The following is a 27,302-nucleotide window of genomic DNA, read 5'->3' as shown; positions in this document are numbered from 1 at the left end:
ATAATGGCTCAGCTGGTGGAGGTTGTTAGCTGCTACCCTTGTAAGTCACAAAATTCACCTTTGGTAAACCTATAAACAAGTATGAGTAGCATCACAGGATAAATCCTAGATACTGAATACATAAAGTTTGTTTTATCTGCTGTTACATTGTACAAATTTGTTAAAATATGATCGCTGTACTGTATTGCTGTTTTGTCTGTTGAAGTACAGCTTTTTAGAATTATACTAAAGCTTCCTTTCTCTGTTTCATGGGTCTTTCAGATAGCATCTGACTTAGTTGTGGCTTCTGCTTTGAAATGTTCATGAGTGTAAAATAATAACCCACAGTATTTGTACTCTTAACCAAGTTTCAGGAAGTACAGATAAGGAGTACAGTCAGGCAAAGTGGTTAAGTTAAAAATGTGACAGCTTAAGCATTTTAAGAATGGTATTTTTAAAACAGTCAGCAAAATGTGACAATTGCAGTGTTAAGAAAAAACATACCTCTTTGCAGCAGCTTTTTACTGATTAAAAAATAGAAAACATGGAATCAGAAAAACACATCCTTGTTTATTTTAGGTGTATTTGTTGTAGGTCAATGCTGTGAATGCCATGTTTCCTCCCAACTTTTCTGAAATTTGCGTGATATGGTTGATAAAGTGAAGTTCATGAGATAAAAGGAAATGCTTAATTTGCCAAATACAGAAAAAATGAAGTGTGTATCTGAAAAGTTAAACAGTTCTAAAGGGTCTGAAACAAAGATAGAGGAAAGCTGTTAATACCCAGTGCTGCCTTTTGGATTAGATGACTGTTGAAATTGGAGTGCAGTATCTCTTGTCATTGAATGTGTTAAGTAAATTTGAAGCTACTATTTTAATAAATTTAATTGGCATCCAGATAATCTGATTTATCTAAATGATTTTTTAAAAAATATGAGTAGATAATTATATGCCATTCTTACTGAGGTCAAAATCTCAGTTTGAGTCAGTTCTTGTGTTCCTCCATGGTGTCTTAGTTTTCCATGCTGCATGCCTTCTAGCTCTGCTTCTCTAGAGCCAAGTGGTACCCCCATGAAAGGAAGTCAACCCGTAGCTGATGGGAGTTTTCTCCAGGCTCTGCTTCAGCCACAGTATGGAAGCTCATTGCAGCAGATTTGTGCCCTTTGCAGAACAGTCTTCAGAAGTACTCTGTCCCTCTGTGCCTTGTGTCCCAAGGCTTCATGTTTCCAGGAAGCTTGCAGTGCATATCCTGTGCACAAATCGGTCCAGTGGGCAGTGACATAGTGATTTCATGTGCTCTAGTATTTAATCTCCAAAGTGACCTCATTCCAGGCTTGGGGAACCTAAGTGGGGATGTAGGGATTAGCAGTGTGGTTATGGTCAGTCTGCTTTTGAGAGGGGGGAGCTGCCATTTCCAAAGGTCTGATTAAGCAGATGGTTGTCAACATTTGACCATTACAATCGCATGGCTTGTGTCCCTCTACAGAATTTTTCTCAGATTAAGTTGGGATTTCAGGTTAGAGATTTCAGATTTAGAAAATTTTCTTTAGCTGCTCCTTTTTTCACAGAAGTTTCTTTAATACACTGTATAATACACATTTTAGGTGAGCTTGAGTCACTGATGTACTTTTTATTCTGTTTTCTATTTGTGGCCTAATTTTGGACATTTTAACATTATCTATTTCTTTAGAATTCCGGAACAGTCCTTCTCTAGCTGGTATAATTGGTTAACAGGACTGGAGATGCACAGTATCCGCCCTGCAATAATCACTTTTAGCAGCCTTATCTTGCTCAATCCATTTTTCTTTTAGGATCTAGTGTGGAGATACATGTTGAAACAATGCAGAATTGAGAGTTCAGTGAAAATCTCTTGGTCAGGAACTCTCTACTGAGGCCATGCTTTTCTTTGCCTTTCCTTGAGTCCTGGAGCTGAATTTAGGGAAAGTGTAATTCTTGGAAAAAGAGAGGAGGAAAAGCATTTTTTTTTTGTCTTGTAAACACATAAAAGATAACAAGAAACTAATTGTGTTTACCTTTGAGAATAAAAGAAGGATGTGTGGCTTATTTTGTCACTTTTTCAGAGTTAACAAGACAACAGAAGAGTCTTGAAGCATTAGTGACAGGATGTGACTTGGGTCAGCTAGACTAGCTCTTTTCCTCCTAATCTGTATCTGCCTTCACCTTCTTGTTTTTCTTCTGCCTGGTGAGTTCAGTCTTGCTATTTGGCTGTGACTGTGAGGTAGAGTAACTGCACATAAAAAGCACTGCATGGTTCACCACCAAGTGTCAGCTCTACCCTTTGCCCACTCTTTCACGGAAGGTCTGAGATGATAAAGAACATGCTGAGGAAGTTACCAGGCCACGTGAAGTAGCAAACAGCTGAAGGTGTGGTGGAGAATGAGATTACTGTTTAGAATGGTCTTGGTGAATGGGAGCTGTCGTCTGGAACAAAGCACGGGTCAGCGAGTATGAAAGCTCACTGGCTGCCTGTAGGCTGGACAGAAGGGATGTGTGGTGGGGGAAGATGAAGTTCTGTGGAAAAAGAACATGAATTTTTGGATCATGAACAACTAAGGATATATTATCGAGTTGTTAGAAAGAGGGTAAGCACTTGGGCAAGGAGCTTGAAAGTAATTTCAAGTAACCTCTGTTCTTGTCAGAATTGGTTGGTCCTACAGTACCCGACTGCTTCAGCTTCTGACTTCTTACGTGATGTGGAGACCACTTGCAGGGTTTTTAGAGGATAGTCATTTAGAAGATGGTTTAAAATGAAAGACTGAAAAAATTAGAACTGTGTCTTGAGATTCTAGGCAGAGAATGTGAGACCTGTGTTTTTATCTGCTTTGCCTTTTTTGTTGTTGTTTTTGGACTGCTGATAAGTGTAAATCCTATTCTTTGATGGAGCTATTTGCATTTTATTTTAATAAATAACACAGCCGCAGGAATTGCTAAGGAAAAAGGTCTTACTACAGATGCAGATGGGAGAATGAGAGTGTACTCTTTGAGGATGTCTGTACATTTTACCAAGTAAAATCCATATAGCTCAGTACTTGCTACTGTCTGGTAAGAAGTTGGCAAAAATGTAGAGTAATAGTTCCTGTTCTGCTTCTACAGTTTAGAGATGTCTTGAGGTGGAACTTGTGCTGTTCTACACATCTGTTTCTTAAATTAATTTTTATAATAATTTTGTACTTCTTTGTTTCATGGTTCTCAGAAATGTCTTTAGGTGTTGAATTATCTCATTTAATGATTTACTGGGCATAAGAGCAACTTTTTAAAAATTTCATTTAATGTTCTTAAGTTCTTCTGGAAAACACTTCAGGCATCTGACATACCATATCACTGTGTGCTATGATTTTTTTTATTTTGGGGTACTTTGATCTTACAGCTGTCATTCTTAACTGCTTTGTGAGCTAAAAATTCTCTTTTCTATGTGTTTAGGCTGCTCCATGCTATGATCAATATTACCTGTGCCTTTTTTGGTCCTGTATGTTTTTCATGAACTAGAAGAACTTGAACATAGAAGAATGCCACTAATGTATCAGCAGCATAAGAACATGTTATGTTTTCCCTTTCCTTCATTCAAAAATAATCTAATATTCTGAATGGTTCCTAACCTGACTGCTTGAAAGCACTGAATGTTTTTGAAAGTATGTGTTCAGAGACTACTACAACTTCTTCTGGTACTGTTATTAAATAACTTCTACCAGTATATTATGTTGCATTTATTGAGATGTGATTTCATCTGCTGTTTTCTGTGCTTGCTCCTCAGTGTTCTGAAGTTTTTTGAGTTTTGTAATGGCTTGTTGGTTTTGATTAATCATAATAATTTTGTATAAAGCACAGATGCTTCTGTAATGAAATATAGACAGGTAACCATTCTAAAAAGGAGCCCAAGTCCTGGCACAGATTATGGTGAGCTTTCTCCCCTGTCAATCTTTGTTTCTTAAGTCTTACCCTGCAGGGTCTTCAGTTCACTAGTAGCTTCCTATCAGACATCAGCAGACACTTCCCACTTCCAACACCTTTTCCCACAGCATCCTTGATGCCTTCACAGAACTCTTCAAGTTGTGGAATATGTTTTTGCTCTGCAAAAGCTGGTGGATTTTTTTGTTGTTGTTTTTGTTTTGTTTTGTATTTTCTTTTTTAAATTATTCCAGTGTGCAGATTCTTAGGCATGGTTTTAACCACCTTGTCAGTGTTGGAACCAGACTGTGTTGTACTTCTTTTGATTGCCTTGTCATATGTGAAAAAAAATTGATCTTTTTTCCACTCTTGGTTCTTCTTTGCTTGGGTCACCTTAAGCCTAAGGTTTTGTATAATTAATAATTCGGAAATTTGATAGCTGATGCTTCAGTTCATTGGCTCAATAGCATCTGACTCTGGTGAATTCTTACTATTAATTTGATATTTTTAATTGCTTCTTGGATGCTTCATTTTTAAAAAATGCCTTATATGTCCTAAATTTAAAGAGGATCTGATTTGGGGATTGGCCTTAACTCTCTTGGTACTAATTTCAGAAAACAACAGGTCATCTAGGTTATCTCACCTGTTCTGTCTTCTTAAAAAATTGTAATTTATATCTTTATTAGCTAGTAGATTATTGCATTGAGGTAGCATGATGTTTGTGACTATCAAATTCCGCTATGTTTGAGCTCAGAAATAGCAGTGGGAATTTTGTGAGATTTTACTGCCCTCTGACAGATGGCTGTGCAATTCACTGGAAATCTTTTATTATGCTTTCGTGTACTGGCTAGTGTATGTCTATCAGTTAGACTCATATTGGACTTGCATTACTAGCTTTAAGTTCTCCTAATGACCTTTGTGCAAATGAAAAAGATGCACATAGGTAAAAAGTCAGTAATAACTGGAATTCTAAAGAAAAGTTTGGTTTGCATTTAATTTTCACACTGACAAAATTCTGCACTCTAAAATGTGTGGTAGAGTAGTGCTTTAAAAAGAAAAAAAGGGTATGTTCATTGTTTGTCTTCAGGGAGCATCTGTTTTTGTGTTTAAGTGGCTCCAAACTGTTGTTTCATTTGATAAATGGATTTTTTAAGGGCTTCATTTTACCACATGCAGTTCTTAACATCTGCTTGAAACTTGATTGTGCCCAGGTTCTGCTGGTGATGTTTGTTCTGCTTTCAGAAGTCCCATTTGAATGGGGCATAGGACTTGTGTTCCTGTCCAGTGACAGTCTGGTCTTTCCACCTACTTTGTATTTGTGTTAGAAAGACTGGAGCCAAACTTACTCTGATGTTGTGCACCTGCTTGTACTTTTTTGCTAGTGTAGACTTGGTCTTTGCAACTTTGGAACAACTGATTTTATATCTGATCTTTGGAAATGTGATGAATTTTATAATGCTTGTAACCTCTTGTGGTATTTTTTCTCCTTTCATAGCTGCTGTTCCTTTGCAGTGCCTGAGTCTTAGCATCACTTAGTCTTATCTATTTTTGGTCATGGAGAATAGCAGTTTTGTATTTATATTAGACAGGTCTTTGTTAAGAACTGGTTACTAAGTAACCAGAAAGGAATACTAAATAATGCCTGCTTGAATATGAACTAAGACTGTCCCTTCGTAAGATTTTATAAACGTGTCTGTTACCAGTGCTTTGTTTTAAATAGCCAAGATTTGGAAACAGTTTTGCTTTCTTTACCCCTACACAGTGTCTTTCTTTCAGTTTTGCTTTATGTGTTTTTTCCTATGAGGGCATTGCTAAACTGTTGCGGAATGTCTCATCTGAAGTTGGACATTCTAGCAAGAGATTGTGAGTGAATGGTTATCCTGGACCCACATGTAAAAATTATACAGTATACTTTTGACTTTTAAGCTGAGTGCAAAGCTTGTTCCTTACCATTTTTAAAATCCAAGATATTTTTTCTTAATATAAGCCCTCAAAACCCTTCTGTATCAGTTTGCTTCACCTAAATTGTAGTCTAGAGTTATAACCTGAAATCTTGTTCCTGCTAGTCATCCTAATTTCTTGATCTCTTACTTTTCTAGATATTAGAGTAGTTAGAACCAGATAGAAATTTATGTCTTGAGTGGTTCCTCTCTCTTGTTCCCGTTTGTTTTCTTCCACTTTTATGAAAATACCACTACTAACTTGGTCTTTGATATAACAAACTTTGGCCATCCATGCTTTGATTTTCCTTGTTAATGGGTTTCTGTTTTCATTTCACCAAGGGTAATTTTTCATGCTACAATACACTTGTCATAAGAAGTTCCAAGAACTTAAAAATCTTCTTTTACATGTGTAGAGGCAAAATTATTTCTTCACTCAAAATTATGTGTATGAAGTGGTAGGATACTGATACTAGCAGTCATTTTAGAAATCTGCTCTTTTCTTTTAGTTGAACTGCCTCTTTATCTAAAAAAAAAAAAAGCAGTTAGCTTCTGGTAATAATCTGAAAATGCAGGGCAAGTTACATAAGTTTGAATTTTGCAATGTATTTGAAAATGCTGAGAATAGTAAAAAGAGGTTTTATATGTTTTTCTTTCAGACTTCCCAGAAAAGAAAAAAAGTCTATTTCAGTAGGTGAAGTAGCTGCTGACATAGGAAAACCGTAATAAAGGACACTTCTGAAGGAAAAATTTTAAGGTATGTGAGCTAAGTTATGCTTTGCAGAAAAACTTTCCTGAAAATTAGCTGCCTGCTTTGCTTTGAGTGGACCTGTATTTCAAATAATTTTTTAAATAATCTGGCTAACTTGTATTAACACATCAGATGTTTATTGTTGTTAAAAGCTTTGCAGAAGGATTAGTTTTACTAGTTGATATTGTTTATATCATATCTATGCATACAAAGATGGTCTTATGAATATGTGGTTAGAGTAAACAAATGGTAGGTAATGCATGTGTTTTGTGTTTCATACACTAACAGGAATAGATCATACACTAAAAGAAATGTGAAGTGTTTGACTGTCTAATTTTTGTTTAAGGTGTGAACAGAGTGCTTAAGAGTGATTGATTTCCTTATTTTAATGGAATATAGGTACTGTAAGCCTCACATTGAGAAATTGAGAAGGACTGTCTAACAAATTGATAATCTATTGTAAAAATTCTTTTTAGTTTGGTACAGAAGCCTTGATTTTGAGGGTTTGTGTCCTTAATCCAAATCCTCTTTCTTTTCTGATTTTGACAAACTTATAATGTTTGTAGAAAGTGTTTGCAAAATAAAAGACATTCTGTATTCTCTACAATTTGGAGCCGATGCAGATTTGGGAGCAGTCTAAATTCATAGCATATCAAGACTGAGGGAACCCAGATGTGCGAAGTGCTTTCTTATTCCAAATTTAACTGGGGCCCAGGTGTGCTTTCTGGTTTTGCAGTTTTTTAGTTGCCTACCTTGTCACTGGTTTTGTGAAACCACAAGTTCTAGTGATGCATGTAGATCCATCATTATTTTAAGGTTATCATTCACAATCTTGGGTATAATTGATGGCAATATGTAGCAGAAGGCACCAGTCATTATAATCGTAGGGGAGCATTTTGTGAAAGTGTTGCATTGTACGTGCTCTGTTCTTCCTTGCTTGTTTGATTTCAGTCAGTGTTAGACACAGGACCTTTGGTCTGACACAGCATGGCCACTTTCATGTGTCACAGAGGGATTGCAATCTTTAAATTAAATGTACATTGGTTATTGAAACTACTTTTTTCAGAGTTGCTGCTGGAATCCAGGAAGATGACTAACTGGAATACTGGCTTTATTTCCTGAGGGGAGTGTTACAATATTGAAGGATTATGTGACTAGCATTCAAGTTTCTTGCTGTTAGGCTGGCAAAATTTAACTTTGATCTGTTTAGAATCTCACTGCACCACTGTGTTGGTGGTTGCGAGAAATTTTGAATCGTCTTTGGTAATGCTGCTTAAATTTAGAACAGTTTGAGATCTAGTTGCTCATTCACACTATATTATTAAATGTACATTCAAATGTACCTTCTGTGAATGATTAGTTCATTGTTTTGAACATAACAGTATAAAGAAAGTAAGTCCTACTTTCTTGGAATTGACTGTGAGGCATATTTTACTCCTAAGCTTAACAAGTATTTTTTGACTAATTTACATGTACAGTAGTATTTTTAGCCATCTGTGTCTCTGTCTCTATGTTTATATCTATCTTACATTTCAAAATAAACAAAAAAATAGCTGAAACTCATTTGTCTTATTTGGTGGTAGTGGTATTTTATTGCTTTTACAAAATATGCTAGAATTCTGTTTGAAACTTCATTAGCATGTCAAATTATGCAAACTTTGTTCATGTGTGGAAAAAGAGATAAACCTCGTGGGTATCTACCAGAAGAAGACAAAATCTCTTCACAGTAAGGGTAAAGCAATTCCTGTAGGTTTTCTTTCTGTAGGAATTTAACATACCATGTTTGTTATTATCACTTCTCTGTCTAGCTTATTTTAAAACATTTGCCATCTCTGATCTTTCTGTTAAGATAAAATACTCTCCCATGTTGTTTTGACAATTCCCCCCCCCTGCCCCCGAATAGCTCTTAAACTGTATTTTCATCTTTTGAATATCAGAGAAGAAAGTATGTTTGTGTCTCAGACTCCCCATATCTCATACCAGTTTCACATTAAATCTTTTCTGGGTTCAGATTTTGCTGTTTCTGCCGATTTCTTGATTTTGCCAGTAGTCTGTGATTGCAAAATCTGTCTGGAAATCTTCATCTTTCAGTGTGAGTATTTTAATGTTGTATGGTAAAGCTAAAAAATATGGGAATATTAGTATTCTATAAACAGTAACTGTGAATGGGGAAGCACAAAGAGGATTATACCATGAATAGCAGACCAGCTAGTTTGCTGTTCTTAAACATCTTCTGGTGCCATGGCTGGAGACACAGGGCTGATCTAAGTGCATTGCTTTGCCCAGTTGATTGCTGTTTGTCCTTTCTGACTGAAATACTCTGTTGTATTGGTCTGACCCTGTAGGGCAGCTGTCTGTCATCTCATCTGTCGTCACTTATAGGACAGGTACAAAACCTGGGGAAATACCTGTCTGTATTGGTGCCAGATATTGTCTTTTTGAACACTGTCCTTTCAAAATGTGCTTGTGTTTTCTAAGAGTATTTGAAAATCAGATTGTGTGTTCATGTGTTTGGTAAATCTTACCAATTTGATGTTCTGACTTCAAATTAATGATTGTGTGATATGTAGTGTTTTCAGTTATTCAAAAGTATTAAAAACTATTAAAAAATCAGAAGTGGTTTTAAGTGACAAAATTGGTTTTTAGCTTATCAAAACTTAAGCTCAGTTAAGTGGCTTAGGTCTTGAATACTTCTTCACCACTCCTTTGCCTCCACAATAAAGCACTTGAATTTGGCTGGATGTCTTGATTGAACATTTTCTTAATTTACATGGAAGTCACATGACAGCTGACTTACCTGTTTGGGAATCATCAGTTCTGAGTCTTTATGCTTGTTAGTTTTAGCAAATCAGAATTTTTTCCCTTTTGCGAAACAATTTTTTGCTGTGCTGCTTCTGTCATTGTGAAAGGAATAATTTAAAACAAAGACTGGAGTCCAATGTGTGTACAATTTTTGCTTATGTATCCAGGCATCTAATAGTGGAGTTGGAAAAAATCTGATTACTGCTTCATGAAGAGCAGCGTAGCAGGCTGGAGGGATATATTCGTGGGTCTTTTGTTCTATTGATTTTTGTAATCCTATGGCTCCTTTGTAAGTCACTAGAAGCAGACTGAAATATGACATGCTGAGAATATTTCCTCCTTCCCTTGCCATATTGCCTCTCAGTAAAAAACAGAGGCTCGGGTAAAAGTAAGCAAGCCATTACTTTACTCATAACACAAGGCCAAACTTCACTGTGAGATTCACTGTGAATCTCTTCTGAATCTGGTTGTTAGAAAACAAGGATACTATATTTTCTCATTGCTATTGTGCTAGGAGAGTTAGGTAAGGTGCTAAAATGGGGTAGGAAAAGAACCAGTCATAAAAGTGGATCTAGATCTAAAGGGCATCAGAAATTAACTAGTGAAACTTTAGCCATGTTAATAAACAGGGGCTTTAACCTTTTTTTCTTTGGTTCATGTTACTAAAATGTTTGTGGTTCTGCAAAAGTGTTCCTGAATTTTAACTGTGGAGGTATTTTCATTAATACTAGTAATAATGGCATAGTTCATAAATACAGCAGTAGAAACTACTTACTGTTGCTGTGAATGACTGAATTCCTAGCCATCAGGAGTAATTCTGACTAAAATATGCAGCTTCAAGTTAAAGAACTCATGAAATCTTAAAGGTGGTTACTCATACAGCCTTGACTTGTCTGTATGGTGTAGATACATAGTAATGTGACACTTTTTAATTTTCTTTATTGGATCTTTGTTTTGTTATGTAGTATGGTTTGTGTTCTAAGAATAAACACGTAGTACATGAGGCTGATTTCAGAGGCTGCTTGAGGTTCTGATTTGCAAAACCTTCAGAAATGTTGTGCAGTAACTAAAGCCTATAACATATTTATTTTTTCTGAATACCTAACATGCTAAAAATTCTAGGCACTCTGAAAAGTATGTCTTTAAGCCTTTCCATATTGATATGAGTTGCCACAGTCTTGACATTAGTTTGTGTGACCACCTTTGGTTCTGCTACAGTATTTCAAAAGGCAGCATATTTTATCTGTTTATCAATCTTACTTTATGTGAATTTGGTACAGTAAGACCGGACTGTCCTAGAGTAAAATGGTGTGAACTAAAGAACTGTGACCCAGGGGACCAGTGTAGGGTTGGATGGGAAACCTGTTTTGGGGTATTTTCTGTTTTTTGGAGGTTCAATCTACAGGTTTAATGGCCTGTTAACACAGGGTTTAGGAGCAAAGTAGATTCCAAATAGTTACCAGTTTCCCACAGATGCAGTGCCTGAGAGCTGCTTGGATTTTTGTGTGCTCTTAGGAGTAAACATGAGAAATGTTTCAGGTCAACAAGAGTAGAAAAGTGCAGTTGGCAGCTTGTCTGAAGATACTGTTACTTAGAAGAAGCTGTACTTATTTGGTTAAATATGTAGATTGGCCTTTAGTGTTTGTCTTAGATGCTGTTATGTTTTCTTTCATACTGTACTTTAAGTTAGGGAGGGGTGTTTTTGCAGAAATGGAAACTGAAGAGCAGTTCTAAGGCTGAAATCCTTCCCAGTCAAAATTTGTTGTTCAAAACAGTGCTCCAAGCCTCCTTTCAGTTTGTACTGAGGAGGTAAATGGATGTGGTTAATCTTATGAGTAGGTTATTTAAGGGTGCAGGCATCAATAGTTGCTCTTTGTCTCACTGGAAATTTTCTTTTTGATAATCGTCTCATATGTCTTGTTCTCCTTTCAGATGTGGTAAAGAGCCTGTGTTTTCCCCTGTCTGGTATATAGTGCCTTAAAAAATGGGGTTTGGAGGTGACCTGAAGTATTCTCATGATGCTTTATTAAAACTGCAAGACTGGGAACTACGACTGCTGGAAACAGTGAAGAAGTTTATGGTAATGAGAGTAAAAAGTGATAAAGAATATGCGTCCACATTACAGAATCTTTGTAACCAAGTAGATAAAGAGAGCGCTTGTCAACTGGATTATATCAGCAATGTGTCCAAGGTAAGTCTGAATTTGGAATATCCTTGGGTTCTGGGTTTATTTTTGTGTTTTTGGTTTGAGTTTGATTCCTATCCATTCAGTTTTTTGAGCATTAATGTTGCCAGAGTATTTAAAATGGATTGTTTTAGTTTCTCAGTCAAATATGCAGAAGTTGAACTCTAGTCTTGCTTGGAAAAAATTAACTGAATGAGAATCAATCTAGATTTTTGAAATTCAGTATTTTACATAAATGGGTTGAGTCTGGTACTTTTAGTGCTTTGAAAATCAAATATGCTATAGTATGTTTTTCTTTTAAGATAGGAACTATTGTTTAGGTTATATAGAATTGGTGACAGAAATAGAAAAATGCCAGGAAACCAAGGCAAAGCCTGACATTCCAGCTGTTACTCACACTGCAGCATGTGTTGTAAAACCAAAACATTAATTCAGGATGTTTCTCATAATTGTGAGGTCATTTTGTATTCTGTTAAAATAACTGTGTTGACTTCTTAAAAAGTAAGGCCGTCTGTTCTCCAAATTACTGGCTGTCAGATTTAGAGCAAGTCCAGGTAAATGTTACGATGAAGCAAACTTCCTTTATCACCTGTTTGGAAGTTCTGCTCTGGAGCGGGATTCTCTACTAACATGAGAAAACTTTTCTATTTTGATGGCTTATTCAGTTCTTGGCCCTTGTTCTATACCAGTGGTTACACAGTGCCTTCAGTTTGGCATGAGTCCTCATTTTCTCTCTGCAGGAAAACACCCTTTCTGGGTCAGGTTAAATTCTAGACAAAGCAGTTTTTATGTCATGGGCTTATGGGGTGGATGTTTGGACAGTGGCTGTGGTGCAGCATTAGGAACAGGACTGCCTCTGGGATGTATGCATGTATACAGGGTTAAAGTGGATGTGTGTGACTTGAAAGCTGTGCTGCTATAGCTGAGCTGCTTCAGAACTGTGCACTGTTTATATATGACATGTTCTGTTGTTACTTCCCTCCCCCACAATAATTCTTGCCTTGTGAAAGAAATACTGCCCTTTTTTTCATTGGCACAGAGTATTTAGCATTATAATGTATAAACACCCATTAACCTTCACATAGCTATTTCAGTCTAGGATAGTTCATATTAATAACATGAGCACTTCTTATGAGCAGATAAATTTAAAAAATCTGGAGATCTGACTTCAACCATATTGTTTTAGGCTTGAAAAGAGCTGTGCATGTCACATTTTAAAATTTTCTTTTGAGCAGAGGCACTCAAGTTGTCCTTCAGCATCATTTTAATTTCCTTTTTTTTTCTCTTAAGGCGGTGTAATTTTTCTCTAAGTTGCATCTCATATCTATTTTTCATATAACAGCAAAAATATTCATATGGACTGGCAGATCTTTTGTATGGGCTTGCCTTAAAATTTCACTGACACCTTGGATTTTGAAGTTGTGTAGTGTCATACTATCTTACTGGTTTTGGCAGTTGAAAAGCGTGAATTACTGATTTATTTACTTATTTCATTCTAATTTATTTTACTCTTTTGTGATACTTTTTTATTTCTTCCTGACATTTTACAGAACCAAAGAATGATGCAAATATTATGGGACGTGAGTCTAGTTTCTTACATCTTCTGAGATGTAAAACACCTGTGTTTGGTATTGTGGTATTATTTGGCATTTTGTGGCATTAAAACCCAATAGCAAGCTTTTTAATGTTTAATTGACTTTGTTTGTTTGGTTGTGTTGTTGTGGTTGTTTGCTTTGTTTTGTGTTGATCTCCAAGTGTACAATAAGAGTGAGCACTTAGAGAGAGATGGTTTTTGGGAAAATCTGTCTTCTGTTTTTTTACATATGGAGATAACAAGCTTACTGGAAGGCAAAACTGGTAATGCTAGAAAAGAGATGTTTCTAAGAGCTTCCAGACTGCTCTTCTGTGTGTGTGTATTGTCTGAAAAACAGTGTTAAAGCGAACAATAATGTATTTTATTGCATTTGTTGGATTGTGGTCAGTTTTTGTGGAAGGAAATGCTTTACCTTTTCTGCTGTTCCCACCCAGCTTTTGTGTTCCATATAAATCTCTATTACTGAAGTATTTTCACTTTACCTTCTCCTAATTCTGGATAATAAAATATAATCATAAAAAGCACAGAAATCCTGCTTTACTGCTGTTTCCCTATGGAAACATCACTTTCATCTTTTCCTCATGGAAAGAGTGATGTGAAGAACAGGGAAATAGTGAAATTATTTTTTTAATAGAAAGGGAAGTAATTGATATGTTTCTGGCTTATTTAAGCTCATTTGGTGAATTGTAAACTAAGCATTTCCTTAGAATACCTGTACTGTTGAAAAATGCTTTTGGTGTGATTTTTCGATATTAAAACAGTAGTTTTCTCATCAGTAATAAATCAGCCTTATAGAAAATGGATTACTCTGACTACGTTTTCAGCTCCGAGAGCACTTTTATGAACTCTTCTGTAACCACAAAGGCCCACTTTGCTCACACAGGTGTTCAATGCTGTTTTATCCTATGCAGCTTTGCAGCATGGCCTCTGAAATGGTCTCCAGTCATAGCAGGGAAGCTTTCGGCCTTGATGTTTTATAACACCACACTTTAAGCAGTGTAGATAGCTCTGTGCCAATCTGTGGGATATTTACAGGCTGGAGGAAATGTTAAAGATAGTCCAGTATATAGGGGAGTCAATTATCCTTTGGTTTTTTTCTAGAATCCAGTTTCTGTTGCAGCATTGTCATGTAGAGATGGAAATAGTAGGTATATATGTTTGTATACAGGTTATAAAGATACCCCAAAGCTAACAAACTAATTAGTTTTCTAAAGTTTTTATCTTGGGCTGATTTCTGTTTCAGTACGATAAATGCCAATAAAACTCACATGCTCGCTGCCTTTAAAACCTTGTAATTCTGTGGCATGTAACCACTCTCAAACCTTAGCTGTAGCAGAGCATTCATTGTCAGGGAGTTATCTTTACGGAGTCCAGTGCGTGACAGCAATATTGAGGGTAACCAAGGCTTTTATTTGAACTAAGTTTAATTTCACATTTCTGTCTGTGATATCTTTAGATGTGTATCTGTATTCAAAGCCACACACAGCACATTAAGCTGTCCTGAAAACTGACAGAATGTCCAAGGAAGCTATTAAAGAAAGGGTACAGAAGAATGCTGGGTTACAGTGACAGATGAGTGTTATGTCTGTTTGTGCTTCGATGCTGGTGGCCTGAGTGATGCTGCTGTGATGGTGTCCCCTTAAACCACAACCCCTCAAATGCATATTGCTGTCAAGTGTTCAGACAAAGCTGGAAGTCAACTTGGGCACAGCAGCGGTGGGGGGAAGCTGGAGGACAAAGGATAAGAACATGGTTCTCAGGGATGTTTGGGGTATATTTTAAAAAATGTAAGGCTGCAGTGCTTTCTTTGGTGTTCAGAAATACTAGGACAGTGCTGAAGAGTGAACATTGCTATATTTTTGTCTCTGGTGCATTTTTATGATTTTATGGGTAGGATTGAGGCATGATTCTGCTGTTGCAGGAGGATCACCTACATTTGGGTAAGCTTAAAAAGTTCTTTTACTGAATTTTTAAAAATAATGATGCATCTTTTCCCACAGTTCTTATTAATTGTTTGGTTATTTGTGAGCTGAAATAAATAAGTGCTTTTCTGTTCTGACTTTTTTGTAGTCTTGGTTGCTTGTGGTACAACAAACAGAACAACTGAGCAAAATAATGAAGACACATGCAGAGGATCTTAACTCTGGGCCCTTGCATAGGCTTACAATGATGATCAAAGATAAGCAGCAAGTTAAGAAGAGTTTTGTAGGTGTTCATCAACAAATTGAAGCTGAGATGTACAAGGTACTTTATTCATCTGTGCCTGATAAATTGATTATAATTATCTATGTTTAAAAATATTAAATTAAAAGTAGATTTTTTTGGTTTTGTTCATTTTTTGGTAAAAGTATAGTGGATGATATGTAGAATGCTTAGGTGAAATTCTAATAATTTTCTACACAGTTTTTCTTTCCTGCTAGCTGACAAGGCAAAGATGGAAAAGTTTCTTCCATATGGAATTTCTGTGGGCAGATGGCACTGGAAATGCTCTTCTAGGAGAGGAAATTCTTGTGTGACACTTCTCTCTTCCATCTGTTCTTCCTGTTCTAATTCTACTCGAGCATTCATAAGGCCAGGGCACTGTAAACTTTTGTTAATGAGTGCTGTTGGCAGTCCAGGCTCTTTTGGATGGGGACAAAGAAAATAGGATTCTAGTCCCTATTCTAAAATATAAAGCAGGTAGAAACCAAACATTGAGGCTGCAGGTTAAGCTCTTCAGAATGTCTTCCATGACATATCTGTTGCCCTGCTTGTGTTCAAAGTGCTGTATCTTGTCAGTAAAGCTGACAGAAATCACAGTTGCTTTCAGATGCTCTGGGGGAAATTTAGCTACAGATGTCAAAAATCTCAGCATCTGATATAGTCTGAAAGGTCTGCTTAGAGAATAAAAAGCACTGTTTCTTCTTTCTTCCAGCAGAGAATTTGGGATTTCAATTAGTGTGATTAAAATGTAATATCTAAGTAAAGCAGTAGCACTGTCATGGATTGATGAGTAAAAGATTCGTGGGCCAGTTATGAGAACTTGGAGCTATTCTGTATTTAAACTAAGACTATTTTAAGTTAAATACATTGGTTCTAATAAGATTGCTTCCATATGTTGGGGGTTAGATTTGTTTGTTGGTTTTTTTTACTTATAGAACTTTTCCCCATGAGTTGCTAGGAGACTAACTACTAGGTCCTTGACCGCAACAAAGAAGTGGTCAAAGGAGATTGTATCACCGGGCTGTCCTATTGTTTTTGGGTCTCTGGGAGTTTTCTCTCAGAGGGGCGAGATAACGCGAGCTTTGGGAAAGGTAAAACGGCTGGGGGAGCAGTTTCACTCCCTTGCTCTCGGCATCGGGGAGAATGGTCAGGCGGCTGCTTGCTGCAGGAGTTCATGGTCACCATTTGGTCTGTCCTGGGAAATCTACCATCATCTGCTCGTGTACCCAGGAATCCTGAGCTCGCCTGCTCCTGCCCTGCTGGGCTGGCTCTGCCCCCTCCGCTGCTGCTTCCTCGGTGCTTTGAGGCTTTTCTGCTACGCTGTAGCCCGGCACTGCCCTGCCCTGCTCTGCCGGGACATCCCTGCCGTTCCAGCAACCGGTGCAGAGCATCTGATCTCATCCGCCAGCCTGGGACTTTCCAGAGCTTGGTCTCTCGGAGTCCCGCAGGAGCACTGAGATCAAACTGCCCCGGGCTTCTGTGAAAGAAAGCCCTCGAGGTTCCTGGTTCAGTTTATTATTAATGCTGTAGTTGTTGTTTGTTTGTTTTGTCATATATACTAGTAAAGAACTGTTATTCCTATCCCCATACCTCTGCCAGAAAGCCCCTTTAATTTTCTAAATTAGAATAATTTGGAGGGAGGGGATTTGAATTCTCCATCTCTAGGGAGGTCCTACCCCTCCCTAGCAGATACCTGTGTTTCAAACCAAGCCACCACGATATGCTGGAATCTTGGCATCTTCCTCAAACAACGACTGTGAGGATGTCTTTTTTGATGCACGGTCAGTAGGCTGTCATCATCTGAAAAAATTCCAAGCAACACAATCAATTGCTGCTACTTATGAATTGGTACTTCTCAAAATAGTCGAGATGGAAGAAGAGGAAAAACTGGTAGCATGTGTTAGAAATAAAGGAAGTTATAAAAAATTGCAGAAAGAGAAGAAGAAAGATAAGAAAGAGAGCCTGAATGGAGTAAGACTGCTGGAAGCTCAGGTATACTTTGAAAAGAGACTATGCAATGTTTTGTTTTGTTAATAGGCCCAACTCTAATAAATACTATAATAAATATGTCTTTTAAAATAAGACTTTTCCGAAAAACCATAATGTATATTGAGCACTTGCCAAATGATTATTACAAACCATATTGACTTTATTTAATCATGAGCTGCATAACCACAAAGTATTTTGCATCCTGTGATTAAGCTTGCATTGTTCTTTGATTTGAGTTTTTTCGGGTTTGTTTTCCTTTTTTCTCCTTCCTGATTTTGCAAAGAAATATTTGAATAGTGTTCTCCTATTGTTAGCTGACATTTAAGGTTTTGTGTACCTGGAGAACTTTCAGAATGATTCGCTGAAATTTAAAGTTCTTCTCATGTTCTGTGATATTATTTCTGCTTTTATTATGCACAGAGATAAAATGCCAATTATATCCCAGAACAGTGTGCAAAGTTTCTGAACATCAGCGTCTGTGTAGCTCCTATTTTTAGGATAAGGTGGCATAAAAATGTGTTTAGGTGAAATACATGTGTGTCATCCTTTCTTATTCTAGGCTCCTCAACAGTGAGGAATCTTATGGAGAAGATTCTTTAGGACCATGAAATAACATGGCTTTTGCACAAATGTAACAGAACTTGTATCTTGTAGATTTATTCCATTAAGATGTTGAATACTTTTCGTTTTTCATGAAATCTGAGGGGAAAAGAAGTAGTGTGCTAATTAGGTGGATAAGACCTTTTGAAATAAAGACTGAGTTTAAAGTAATCCTTGACCATCTTTGTTCCTTGAGTGTTCTTTGGGAACAGACATGCTCTTGGTGTTGGTTTTATCTGTTGGAAAAACATAATCTAAGAATCGTAATGCAATTATTATAAAGGTTTCATAATGCTGGTGCCCAGTTTTATATTTCAATTTTCTATAAGAGAAGGTGTATGTGTTATTTAGGTCTTAATTGTGATCACTACTTCCTAATTGCATCTTTTTCTCCATTTGTCATGACATCTTTAGAATACAAATTTGTCATAAAGTTATTTCTCCTGTATTGCCTCTATTGGTATGTAACAACAGCAGTTGTGTATCGTTTACAGAGTGTAGAAATACAAGATGAGCAAATGTAATTGATGTGGAGGAAAAGTTCTGCCTTCAAATTAAATTTTTCACAGTTGGCCCAAAAATAGAAACTGTAGACAGCACTTTGTTGGATCTTTAAGGAATTACGTTAAGTTTTCAGATGTTCTGGGGCCTGAAAGTAGTGTTATCTGGGCCTTGCCTTGTGAAAAAAAAGGAAAGATTATGAATTTCAGTCTTTTTCCTGCCAGCTGCAAGAGGAACAGTTTTTCAGTAAAATGAGCTACTTTTTCTCCACATTCACTGAGAGAAGCACTTCCATTAAAATTAGTTAATAAATTCTCTTCCAATGGTTAATGATTTTAAGTCTATTTTTCTGTTGATTTTTTTTTTGATAGAATTTTTTGGTTTTCTTCACAATATATGCTAGCTTTTTTTGCCTTGTGCTGGCTGGTTTGTTACTGGCTTTTGTTTGCAAATTCACGATTTGGGATTATTTCTGAACAGTACACTAGTTTTGTCACACACTGAATGAAATCTAGAGGCAGAAGAGAAAACTTCATTTTAATTTTGTGACCAAAAACGCTATGTTCAGTGCTCTGTTTCACAGTAGAGGTGGTTTTTTATTTGATTGGTTGCTTCTGTAGTTGGGTTTTTGTTTGGGTTTCTTTGGTTGTTGGTTTGCTTTTCATTTTTAAGGGTTTAGGTTTTAAAATTGATGGATTATTTCATGCCAAGTTGCTGTTCCTTAGTCATTTATATGAAGTGTACTGTCTAAAAATTCTGCTTTTTTTTTAGGTGCTAAAGAAATTCCTTCCTATGCATAGGATGCTTTAAGCCAGTATGAATCGTTAAGCATCTTTTTGATATGTTTTTTGCCTTGTAATTGAAATGGAATGTTGTTGATGATTAGCTGGATTTTCTAAATATATTTTTAATTACATTGATGTGAATGGGGATTTGTGTCTTAGGCCCCTTATTTAATTCCATGCATTTATTGATTTTGATTATGCACAATGTAATTTGCAACATGTAATTTGCACTATGTAATTGCACCATGTAATATCCTATTAAGATTTTCTCAAGCCAGTGGAAAGTGTAGCATCCTTATTTTGGATAATAAATTCTGTTAATTCTGTTTTACTAATGCTATGTTTTTTTGTTGTGTTGAGAATAATTATTTTTAATGCTTTTAAAATTTCTCTTTTTTTAAAGGTCACAAAGACAGAACTAGAGAAACTTAAATCTAGCTACAGGCAACTAATAAAAGAAGTAAATTCTGCCAAAGAGAAGTATAAAGAAGCTGTGGCTAAAGGTATGATTGACTTGATTTTGTGTAATTATTAGTGCCTTTTTCAAACCTTCTAAAACTCTGACAATGAAACAAGGTCATTTTTTTTTTTGAGATACTTGATTACAATGTAAAAGCTTATTTAGTGTCTTAGGTAAGCCAGGCTGTTTCTCATCATGTATGCTTGGTAAAATCTTTTAAAAACTCATAAAATATAAATGATGTTTCTTTTAAGTTCTTATATGATTACTTCAGTGGATATTTTTGAAATCTAAAACTGCTCAGACAGACTCTGGTCTCACCAGTGTTGTAGCTGCAGTCTACTTGCCTGTGAAATATTATTGTTGTTGCAGTGACAACAGCGTAAGTTCTTGTCAGTGTAATACATCAAAACTTTATCAGCCTCATCTAAAAGAGGGAAATAAGTCATTTGCACACTGAGGGTTTTTTTTTTTTAGGGAATGATGTGTTCAATCTGCATAGATTTTGATTCCTGTTGAATTGTGCTCAAATGATGAGATAAAAGAGAGCCTCTGTTCTATTATGAAGTATCTTGCTAATAGTTGTTCTTATGTGTCCTTCTAAGAGTCTCTTTTCTTTCTTTAGTGAAAATTGACTGAATGGCAGTATGTAATTCCAAGATCTGTCTTAAAGTTTTGCATAAGTGTCTAAATGACAGTTAATGTTCTTGGTTCTGTTATAGTATAATTACAATAGCTCTCAGTGAGGAGAGATTGTTTCTTTCCAGATTTGTCTCAAATTGGACAAAACAGCAGGGGATAAGAAGTTATACTTGGTTAGCCCTGTTCTTTTTCTTAAGTTCATAAACACTTAAAAATGAAAATGCATACTTAGATGTTAATTTCATCCGGTTCCATATTTGCTGTATGTAACTTAATTTGATTCCTTGGTTTATTCTCAAATAACTACTCAGCATTGGAATATGTAGTATGTATCATGGAAAATATAATAAGATGTTCGGATCTTACTTTTAGCCTGTTTTATCCTCTCTTCCTGTTACCAATCTGGTCATTCTTTATTCCTGAAGCACCAAACTTTCCCATTGGAATAAAGGAGTGTTTTGGCTGTCAGCAGCTGTGATATTTTGATGTGGTTTTGATTAACTGAATTAATATTTCTTCAGATAGACAGCAAACATAAATTGTTTTTAAGACAGTTATCTCCTGTGGTTTTCTTTGACCTTCTCTTTCAGGCTTTTATCTAATGTTTGTCTTATTATAACTCATACTTAATTTTATTTCTGCTAAAATTTTACTGTAAGTCTGTTTTGACAAACACTGATACCCATAAAAATGTTTTTCTTACAAAAGCTGCAGAATTGCTTCTCTCCTGCTGCATCCCAGGCCCTGTTCCTGTTTGCAAATACTCATGGATTTGATGAGCTACTACAGTTGTTTGTCAGCTGTAGGTCAGCTGAGCTGCTTGAATTTTTTTAAGTCATATTTCTGAACTTTTAAGTTGTCAAACTGGTTTGCTGATGAAGTTAAAAGTTAGGGAAATCTTCACATTATGCTTCATTATTCCAGGATATTCTTTATTCAGTAAGCTAAGTTTATTCAGATTATGTGCTATTAAGATGTATTACTTTTGTTAATGTGCAAACTGGTTCAGCTTTTCGTGATTTCAAGAATTATTGAAAACAAGAGAAGAAACAATGCATACAAAAACAGTGGGAGGGCATAACCGAGTATTGAAAATAACCTGAAAACCATTTTGTTAAACAAAAAAATGAAAATCTTTTGACACCACCTCTTGCAAGTAACGTGTTAAAAGAGCTCATCCGGGTTCATTAATGTGAAATGTTATTTTAAACAGAGTCTGTTCCTCTGGCAGTTTAGTCTGTAAGACAGTGACTGACCTTGCCTCTCTGGAGCCAAAGGGAACAGCTGCCTCTTAGGACATACAGTTTTAGCTTTACCCTGGTGTTATGTGTAAATTCATGCAGCACCTGTATGAGCTGGTCCCCAGAAAAAGAATGTCAGGCAAAATAGGATCTGACAAATGTCTCTGTTTTGCAAGAGTAATGATTTTGAAATGTAGTGACTTTTTCTACTTTGTTTTGGAATAGCAAAGCTGCTTTGTGGTGAGAGAATAGATTTACTAGAGCTGCTAGTGAAAGAGGTACAACCGGTTCTTCAGCTTGTGAAGAGAGTTACTCCCCAGTTTTCTGGTTATTAAAAGTGATATTAAGCTCTGGGCTAAACACACACATGGTAGAGGATATCAACTGATAAGGGTAAAAGCTGGCAAAGTTTGTACAGTGGAAAGTGATATTACGATTTTCTCGAATCAGAGAGTATTCTCAAGTAAACTTGAACTTCTGTATATGCTACTTTCCACCAGCAAAGTTGGCAGTCACTTTGAATCAATGACAGTCTAATGCAGGGCTACAGGAGTTTCCATTTTTTGGTGAAAACACTAGGAGGACCGTTGGAAAGAATTGTAAGTGTTAAGGACTGAATAATCATACTGGTTATTTACAGGTTTTGTTAGTGTTTGGGCAATGGGTAAAGCATGTGGTGGGAATTTTTGGATAGTTTTTTGATGGGGAAAAGGGAACTGGTTTCTGAAGGAATGCAGGAGTTTCATTATGGAAGATTTTGTGCTGTCCACATCTGGAGGAAGGTCAAAGTGTCTGAGATTGTGTCGCAGTAGCTGTTCTGAGGAACTCTCTGCTAGCACTTGTGCACCAAGGGAAGCAGTGGGACAGTTGTGTTGCAGAGGGAGCACCACTGAGCCATGACTGCCACTTCCACCTTGGGCTGGGTTGCACTGCCTTGTTATGGCCACCAGTGTCTGCCTGATGGCTCGATCAGAAACAACTGATTTATTCTGTTTGCTCTTGCCCTTAAACCACTAAGTCATGCACTGCTCCTTTCTGGACCAGTGATTACCATGGGAATCGCAAATGCAGTCTGGTTGGTTTTTCTTGTGCATGGAGGCTACAAGTGTCAGGCAGTCTGGTTGTCATTGGCATGATGGTTTTCTGCCCTCTTTTCCCCAGACATTCATTTTTATGTATTTAATGTATGGTGAGAGATAAAAGGCTGAGAGAGGATAAAGTCAGCAAGGTGAACTATTTCAGTGCCTCTGTAATGAGGCATGCTTCAGTCTTTGGGACTTTATGGAGAGATTGGATACAATAGTCTCTTCTGGATTAGAAAGCTTTGTTAAAAAACTCCACAAAGTATGTGTATTGGGAATGCAGAGCAATGCCTTGCAGAATTGAGGCATTGGAGTCATGGGGCATGCAGGGGTCTTTGGAACAAAATATATGACAGAAGCTTATTATATTATTTTTCTATAATGAAATGGACAGCCCTGTGAAGTGTTCCGGATGTGTGATATTGAGACAAAACAGTGTAAACATCTTACAACAGCAGTCCAAAGTAACAGTCTCAGAGTATATATGAGTTTGAGTTTACAAGGCTGTGCTTATCAGTGATGCTGAGTAACAAGATGATTAGAATGTGGCATGTTGATGTTGCTTCTGTAGAAAAACAAAACAAGACAATATTTGTGCCAGATGGAAAAAGCATGGCTTCACTAAAGAAGTCATAAATCATCTGAAATAATTTAATGAATAATGTATTAAGAATACAAAATGGAGACTGTAATGACTAGGACAACTGTAAGTACCAAGCGTGATGTTTCATTACATTTTGAATCTCATTTGGTTGGACCAGTAACTGCTTCCACTTAAGTTTGCTGTTTGCATAATTAATTTTTTTTCCACAGGATTGTGCATCTCTGTTAGGTATAGTTCAGTGTGTCTGTGGGGGTTTCAAATATTTTCATCCTTGACTTTTTTGATTAAGTGTTACTTACTGCTATATAAATAAGATATAATGATTACAAGAAACAATAATTTACTCAGTTCATACAGGTTTTTTAAAAAGTTGAAATGCATTAATAAAATTTAGCATCTGTTTTTGTAGCTAATTTTGGTGTTAGATGTTGAAGTGTGAAACAGTTGCTGATATATCAGCAAGTTGGAGCACAGCCAGCATAGCTTTGGGAGGTTCATACTGAATTTTAATACAAGATACTCTTTAGAAAAATATTAGAGTTTTTGTGTAAATATGTTAATTATGGGTGTTTATTATAGTCTTAGTCCTAGTTTATTACTGATTAAATGTAGAAAATATGTTATAGCGCTCTTATGTGACATACTGGATCTGAAATAAATAATAGCTGAAAAATACTTTGATTCTAAGTATTTAATATCATAATTTCATTCTATGCTGCTACAGCAGCATAAAATATATTGCACCAGATTTCTCTAGACTTATGTTTCCTGGCAACGTTGTGATTTAAAGGAGCCTAGAAATATTAAGAGTACACCTGCCACATTATACCACATTGCTTCTGCTGGAAGAATGTTTTCCCTGCAGCTCAAGTGATTTAATACTTTAGAATGGATGTGAATATGATATGTACTTCTGTGGTACATACTGAAGTTTCACAGCAGCATAAGCTCACATCTATGATAAATAAGGGAGCTGTTAAAAAAGCTTTCATTAAATCAAATTATTGTCCAACTATTCTTTGTAATAGCCAAGTCGTCAGAAAATACTTATTAGGTGGGTGGTGCATTCATTCTGAGATGCCTTTAAAATTGTTATTATACAGCTACATTTTCTGGTGGCGTGTGTTGCCTGTAGTTGTTGTTGCAATGAGAGAAACTCCTAGTAGGATATTTTTTAAGCTTAGTTTTGACTGAAACTCTCACATTGTTAAGAGAAAACAAGTAACACTGGCTGAACTGGTCTGTCTAACTCACAGAGGTCAGCAGGCTGCATAGATTTAAAATGAATGCTCTACTGTAAGCATTTCAAAACATATATACTACCATTGCTTTTGCTTGGAATGGGTAGGGTTGTTTCTTCTATGTAAAATAAAGCTTCTAGAGCAGGAAACCCCAGGGAGTGTAGAGGGATCATGGTGACTTCTTATGGAGTGTGGGACCAGCTTGTATGTACTGTTTCCACAGACATGCAGCCCCAGGATGTTCTCTTGTCACAGACCAGCAGGCACAGGACAGAGAATTAGCTAGAGGTGCTTAATAGCTTGCCCTGACAATATCTGACAGCAGTTCATAAGACGGAAAAGATAGAACATTAATTTTTGCTATTTTTATGCTATGTTACTTAAGATTAGAGTGATAGCTTCACTGAACTAATTCTTAATTTGGAAGTTTAGATGTGTGTCCTTGGGTGACTTTATGATGCTTGTATCCCCAGTTGTCAGTTCTGTTTGTGTTGGCTATTGTGTTCTGTGCATTTAAGATGGGTTCTGAGAGGGAAGGGGGAGAAAGAAGCGCGAAGTTTGATTTTGTTCTGAGAGACGGTGCTCCCTCCTCCTCATTCCAGCTCTCAGACGGGCAGCGGGACAGTGATGTCCTTTGTTTTTAGTTGGTTTTTGGCTAGCTGAGGCAGAGAAGTTCCCTGGACTGTTTTTTTCTTTTTTTTTTGGGACTGTTTAACTGTGCTCTGGACTGAAAACAGGAGGAGCACCGGGAGCTCTCACTGGAGCCCACCAGGGCCTGGACCTCCAGAGGGACTGATAAGAGACTGAGCTAGCCGAACTTTCTGAATTTACCGTCTCACTTCAGGGCAACAAGTGGTTTTGTTGTTTCATATTACTCATTTTTTTATGCTTGTGGGCACTTTGTTCGTTAAATAAATATTTTTTTCCGAGGAAGTCTTCTCCCAAAGTGATTAGGGGAGGGGCCATTTGGGCTTGCTTTTCCTATTCGAGGTTTCCTCCCAAATTTGTGCTAAACCAGGACAACGTGGTATTCTGTAAATTTGAATTATTTAAATATACACAAATAGTTTTGGTGTTTTTTTCTCCATTAGAAAACTATTTATTATTTGCAGTCATTAATTTGTTAAGTAATAATTGGGAGAAACTCCTTAACCTCTTCTCAGAAACTGGTTAAGTGGAGAAAGGAGTGATTTTATTTGTTGAAGAAACACATTCATGTAACAATCTTGCAAGACATAAAGGGGAAAAGACCTTTGAGATTAAATGTGAAGGTCCTATCTTGTTTCTGTCTGTCTTTGTGATTTTAGTCTTTTAAAACCTGTGTTAATTGAGACCCCTGTGCCTGCATCTCTTGATTTGCAGAGTGATGATAAGGTTGGTCACTCATGGAATTTCTGAGTGTGCTTCCAGAGACAGAACTAACAGTCAAAGCTATCTGAGTTCAGTGGCAGCAGTTTGCATAAAAATTGCTTTGTAGACAGGAATATTTAGAAGTCTAAATTGGTAGTGGAGTGCTGGAGAGCAGCTCTGCAGAAAGGGACCTGGGTTGCTGGTGAGCAGCCAGCTCCACATCTGTAAGCAGGGTGACAGGTGTCATCCTCGGGTGCATAAAACACAGCACAACCAGGCAGTCAACAGAGGGGATTGTCTTCTGTATTAGGTGTTGGTGAGGCCTCACCTGGACCACTGAGACCAGTTCTAGGCCTCACACTTTAGGAAGGATGCAAAGGCACTGGGATGCACCCAGAGCAGGGCAGTGGAAGAGCTGGAAGGGCTCTCTTGTGAGGGGCAGCTGGGCAGTCTGGGTTTGTGCAGTTTGGAGAAAAGGAGGCTGAGGGGTGACCTCACTGCTCTCTGCAGCTTCCTGGGGAGGAGAACCGGAGAGGGAGGTGCTGATCTCTTCTCTCTTCTCACAGCCATGTCAGGGGACATTCAGACTTGACATTAGAAATTCTTCATTGAGAGAGTGTTTCAACACTAGGACAGGCTTCCCAGAGCAGTGGTTGATGCCCCAAGCCTGTCAAGTGTTTAGCAGACATTTGGACAATGCCCTCTAAAACATGCTTTAGTTTTTTGCTAGCCCTGAATTGATCAGGCAGTTTAACTTCATGATTCTTGTAGGTCTCTTCCAACAGGAATATCCTAGCCTAGCCTAGCCTTAGGGAAGAGAAGCTGAGCTCAGTATGGGAGTCCAAATGCTTCAGAACTCATATCACTGGTAGTTTTTTTGGGGGGGTGAATAAGAACTACCATATGAGGAAGTAACTTTCATAGTCACCTATGGTATCTAGGTATCTCTAGCATTATAGTATGAAATACGGAATTTAAGGAGATAATTTGGGTCAGGAAGGTCCAGAAATCAGTTAAATGGGTAATATAGAGTAATCAATTACAGAGCAAGTTCTACAATGTGTCTTTCCTACTGCACAATAAAAACCTGGGAAATTGAACAAACTATGAGGAAATAGAACCGGAGAAGTTAGAAGGTTGCCTCCAAAAGCAGGGTGCAATAATTTTTTTCTCGAGAACTCACTGTTGTATAATGTACTCTTCAATATTGGCAATTAACATAAATATACATACTACATTGGTTTGATGTATAAAAGTAGTCCTTTCTTCCTTTATATTTAGGCTTTTAAATTATTTGCTGGTCTTTAAGTGCTTAGTCCTTACTAAAATTCAATTGAGATAAAGACCATGTTGCAATCCTACTAGTATTTGCTCCAGTTTCAGTCTGTGGAACAGCTGAGTCAAGTTTAATGATTCTCTAATATAAAAATATTTTATTGTTTTAAAAAA

General features: G+C 36.9%; 1 protein-coding gene across 2 annotated transcripts in view; it reads left to right on the top strand.

Annotated features, from left to right (window-relative positions):
- Positions 1 to 6,483: 6,483 nt before the first annotated feature.
- Positions 6,484 to 27,302, top strand: part of FER (FER tyrosine kinase) — a 148,111-nt gene continuing 127,292 nt past the window's right edge. The window contains exons 1-4 of one of the 2 annotated variants that reach the window (XM_063421574.1): positions 6,484 to 6,581; positions 11,310 to 11,568; positions 15,227 to 15,400; positions 19,637 to 19,736. In XM_063421574.1, the coding sequence (XP_063277644.1) occupies positions 11,362 to 11,568; positions 15,227 to 15,400; positions 19,637 to 19,736 (481 nt within the window). In that variant the 5' untranslated portion in view covers positions 6,484 to 6,581; positions 11,310 to 11,361. Of the gene's footprint in view, positions 6,582 to 8,588; positions 8,668 to 11,309; positions 11,569 to 15,226; positions 15,401 to 19,636; positions 19,737 to 27,302 lie in introns of those variants that run through there. The other variant, XM_063421575.1, reaches the window with a different exon arrangement.

Source organism: Prinia subflava, chromosome Z, assembly GCF_021018805.1.
Source record: "Prinia subflava isolate CZ2003 ecotype Zambia chromosome Z, Cam_Psub_1.2, whole genome shotgun sequence".
Taxonomy (NCBI): domain Eukaryota; kingdom Metazoa; phylum Chordata; class Aves; order Passeriformes; family Cisticolidae; genus Prinia; species Prinia subflava.
Note: the sequence above shows the minus strand (reverse complement) of the source record. Positions and strands in the feature narration are given on the sequence as shown.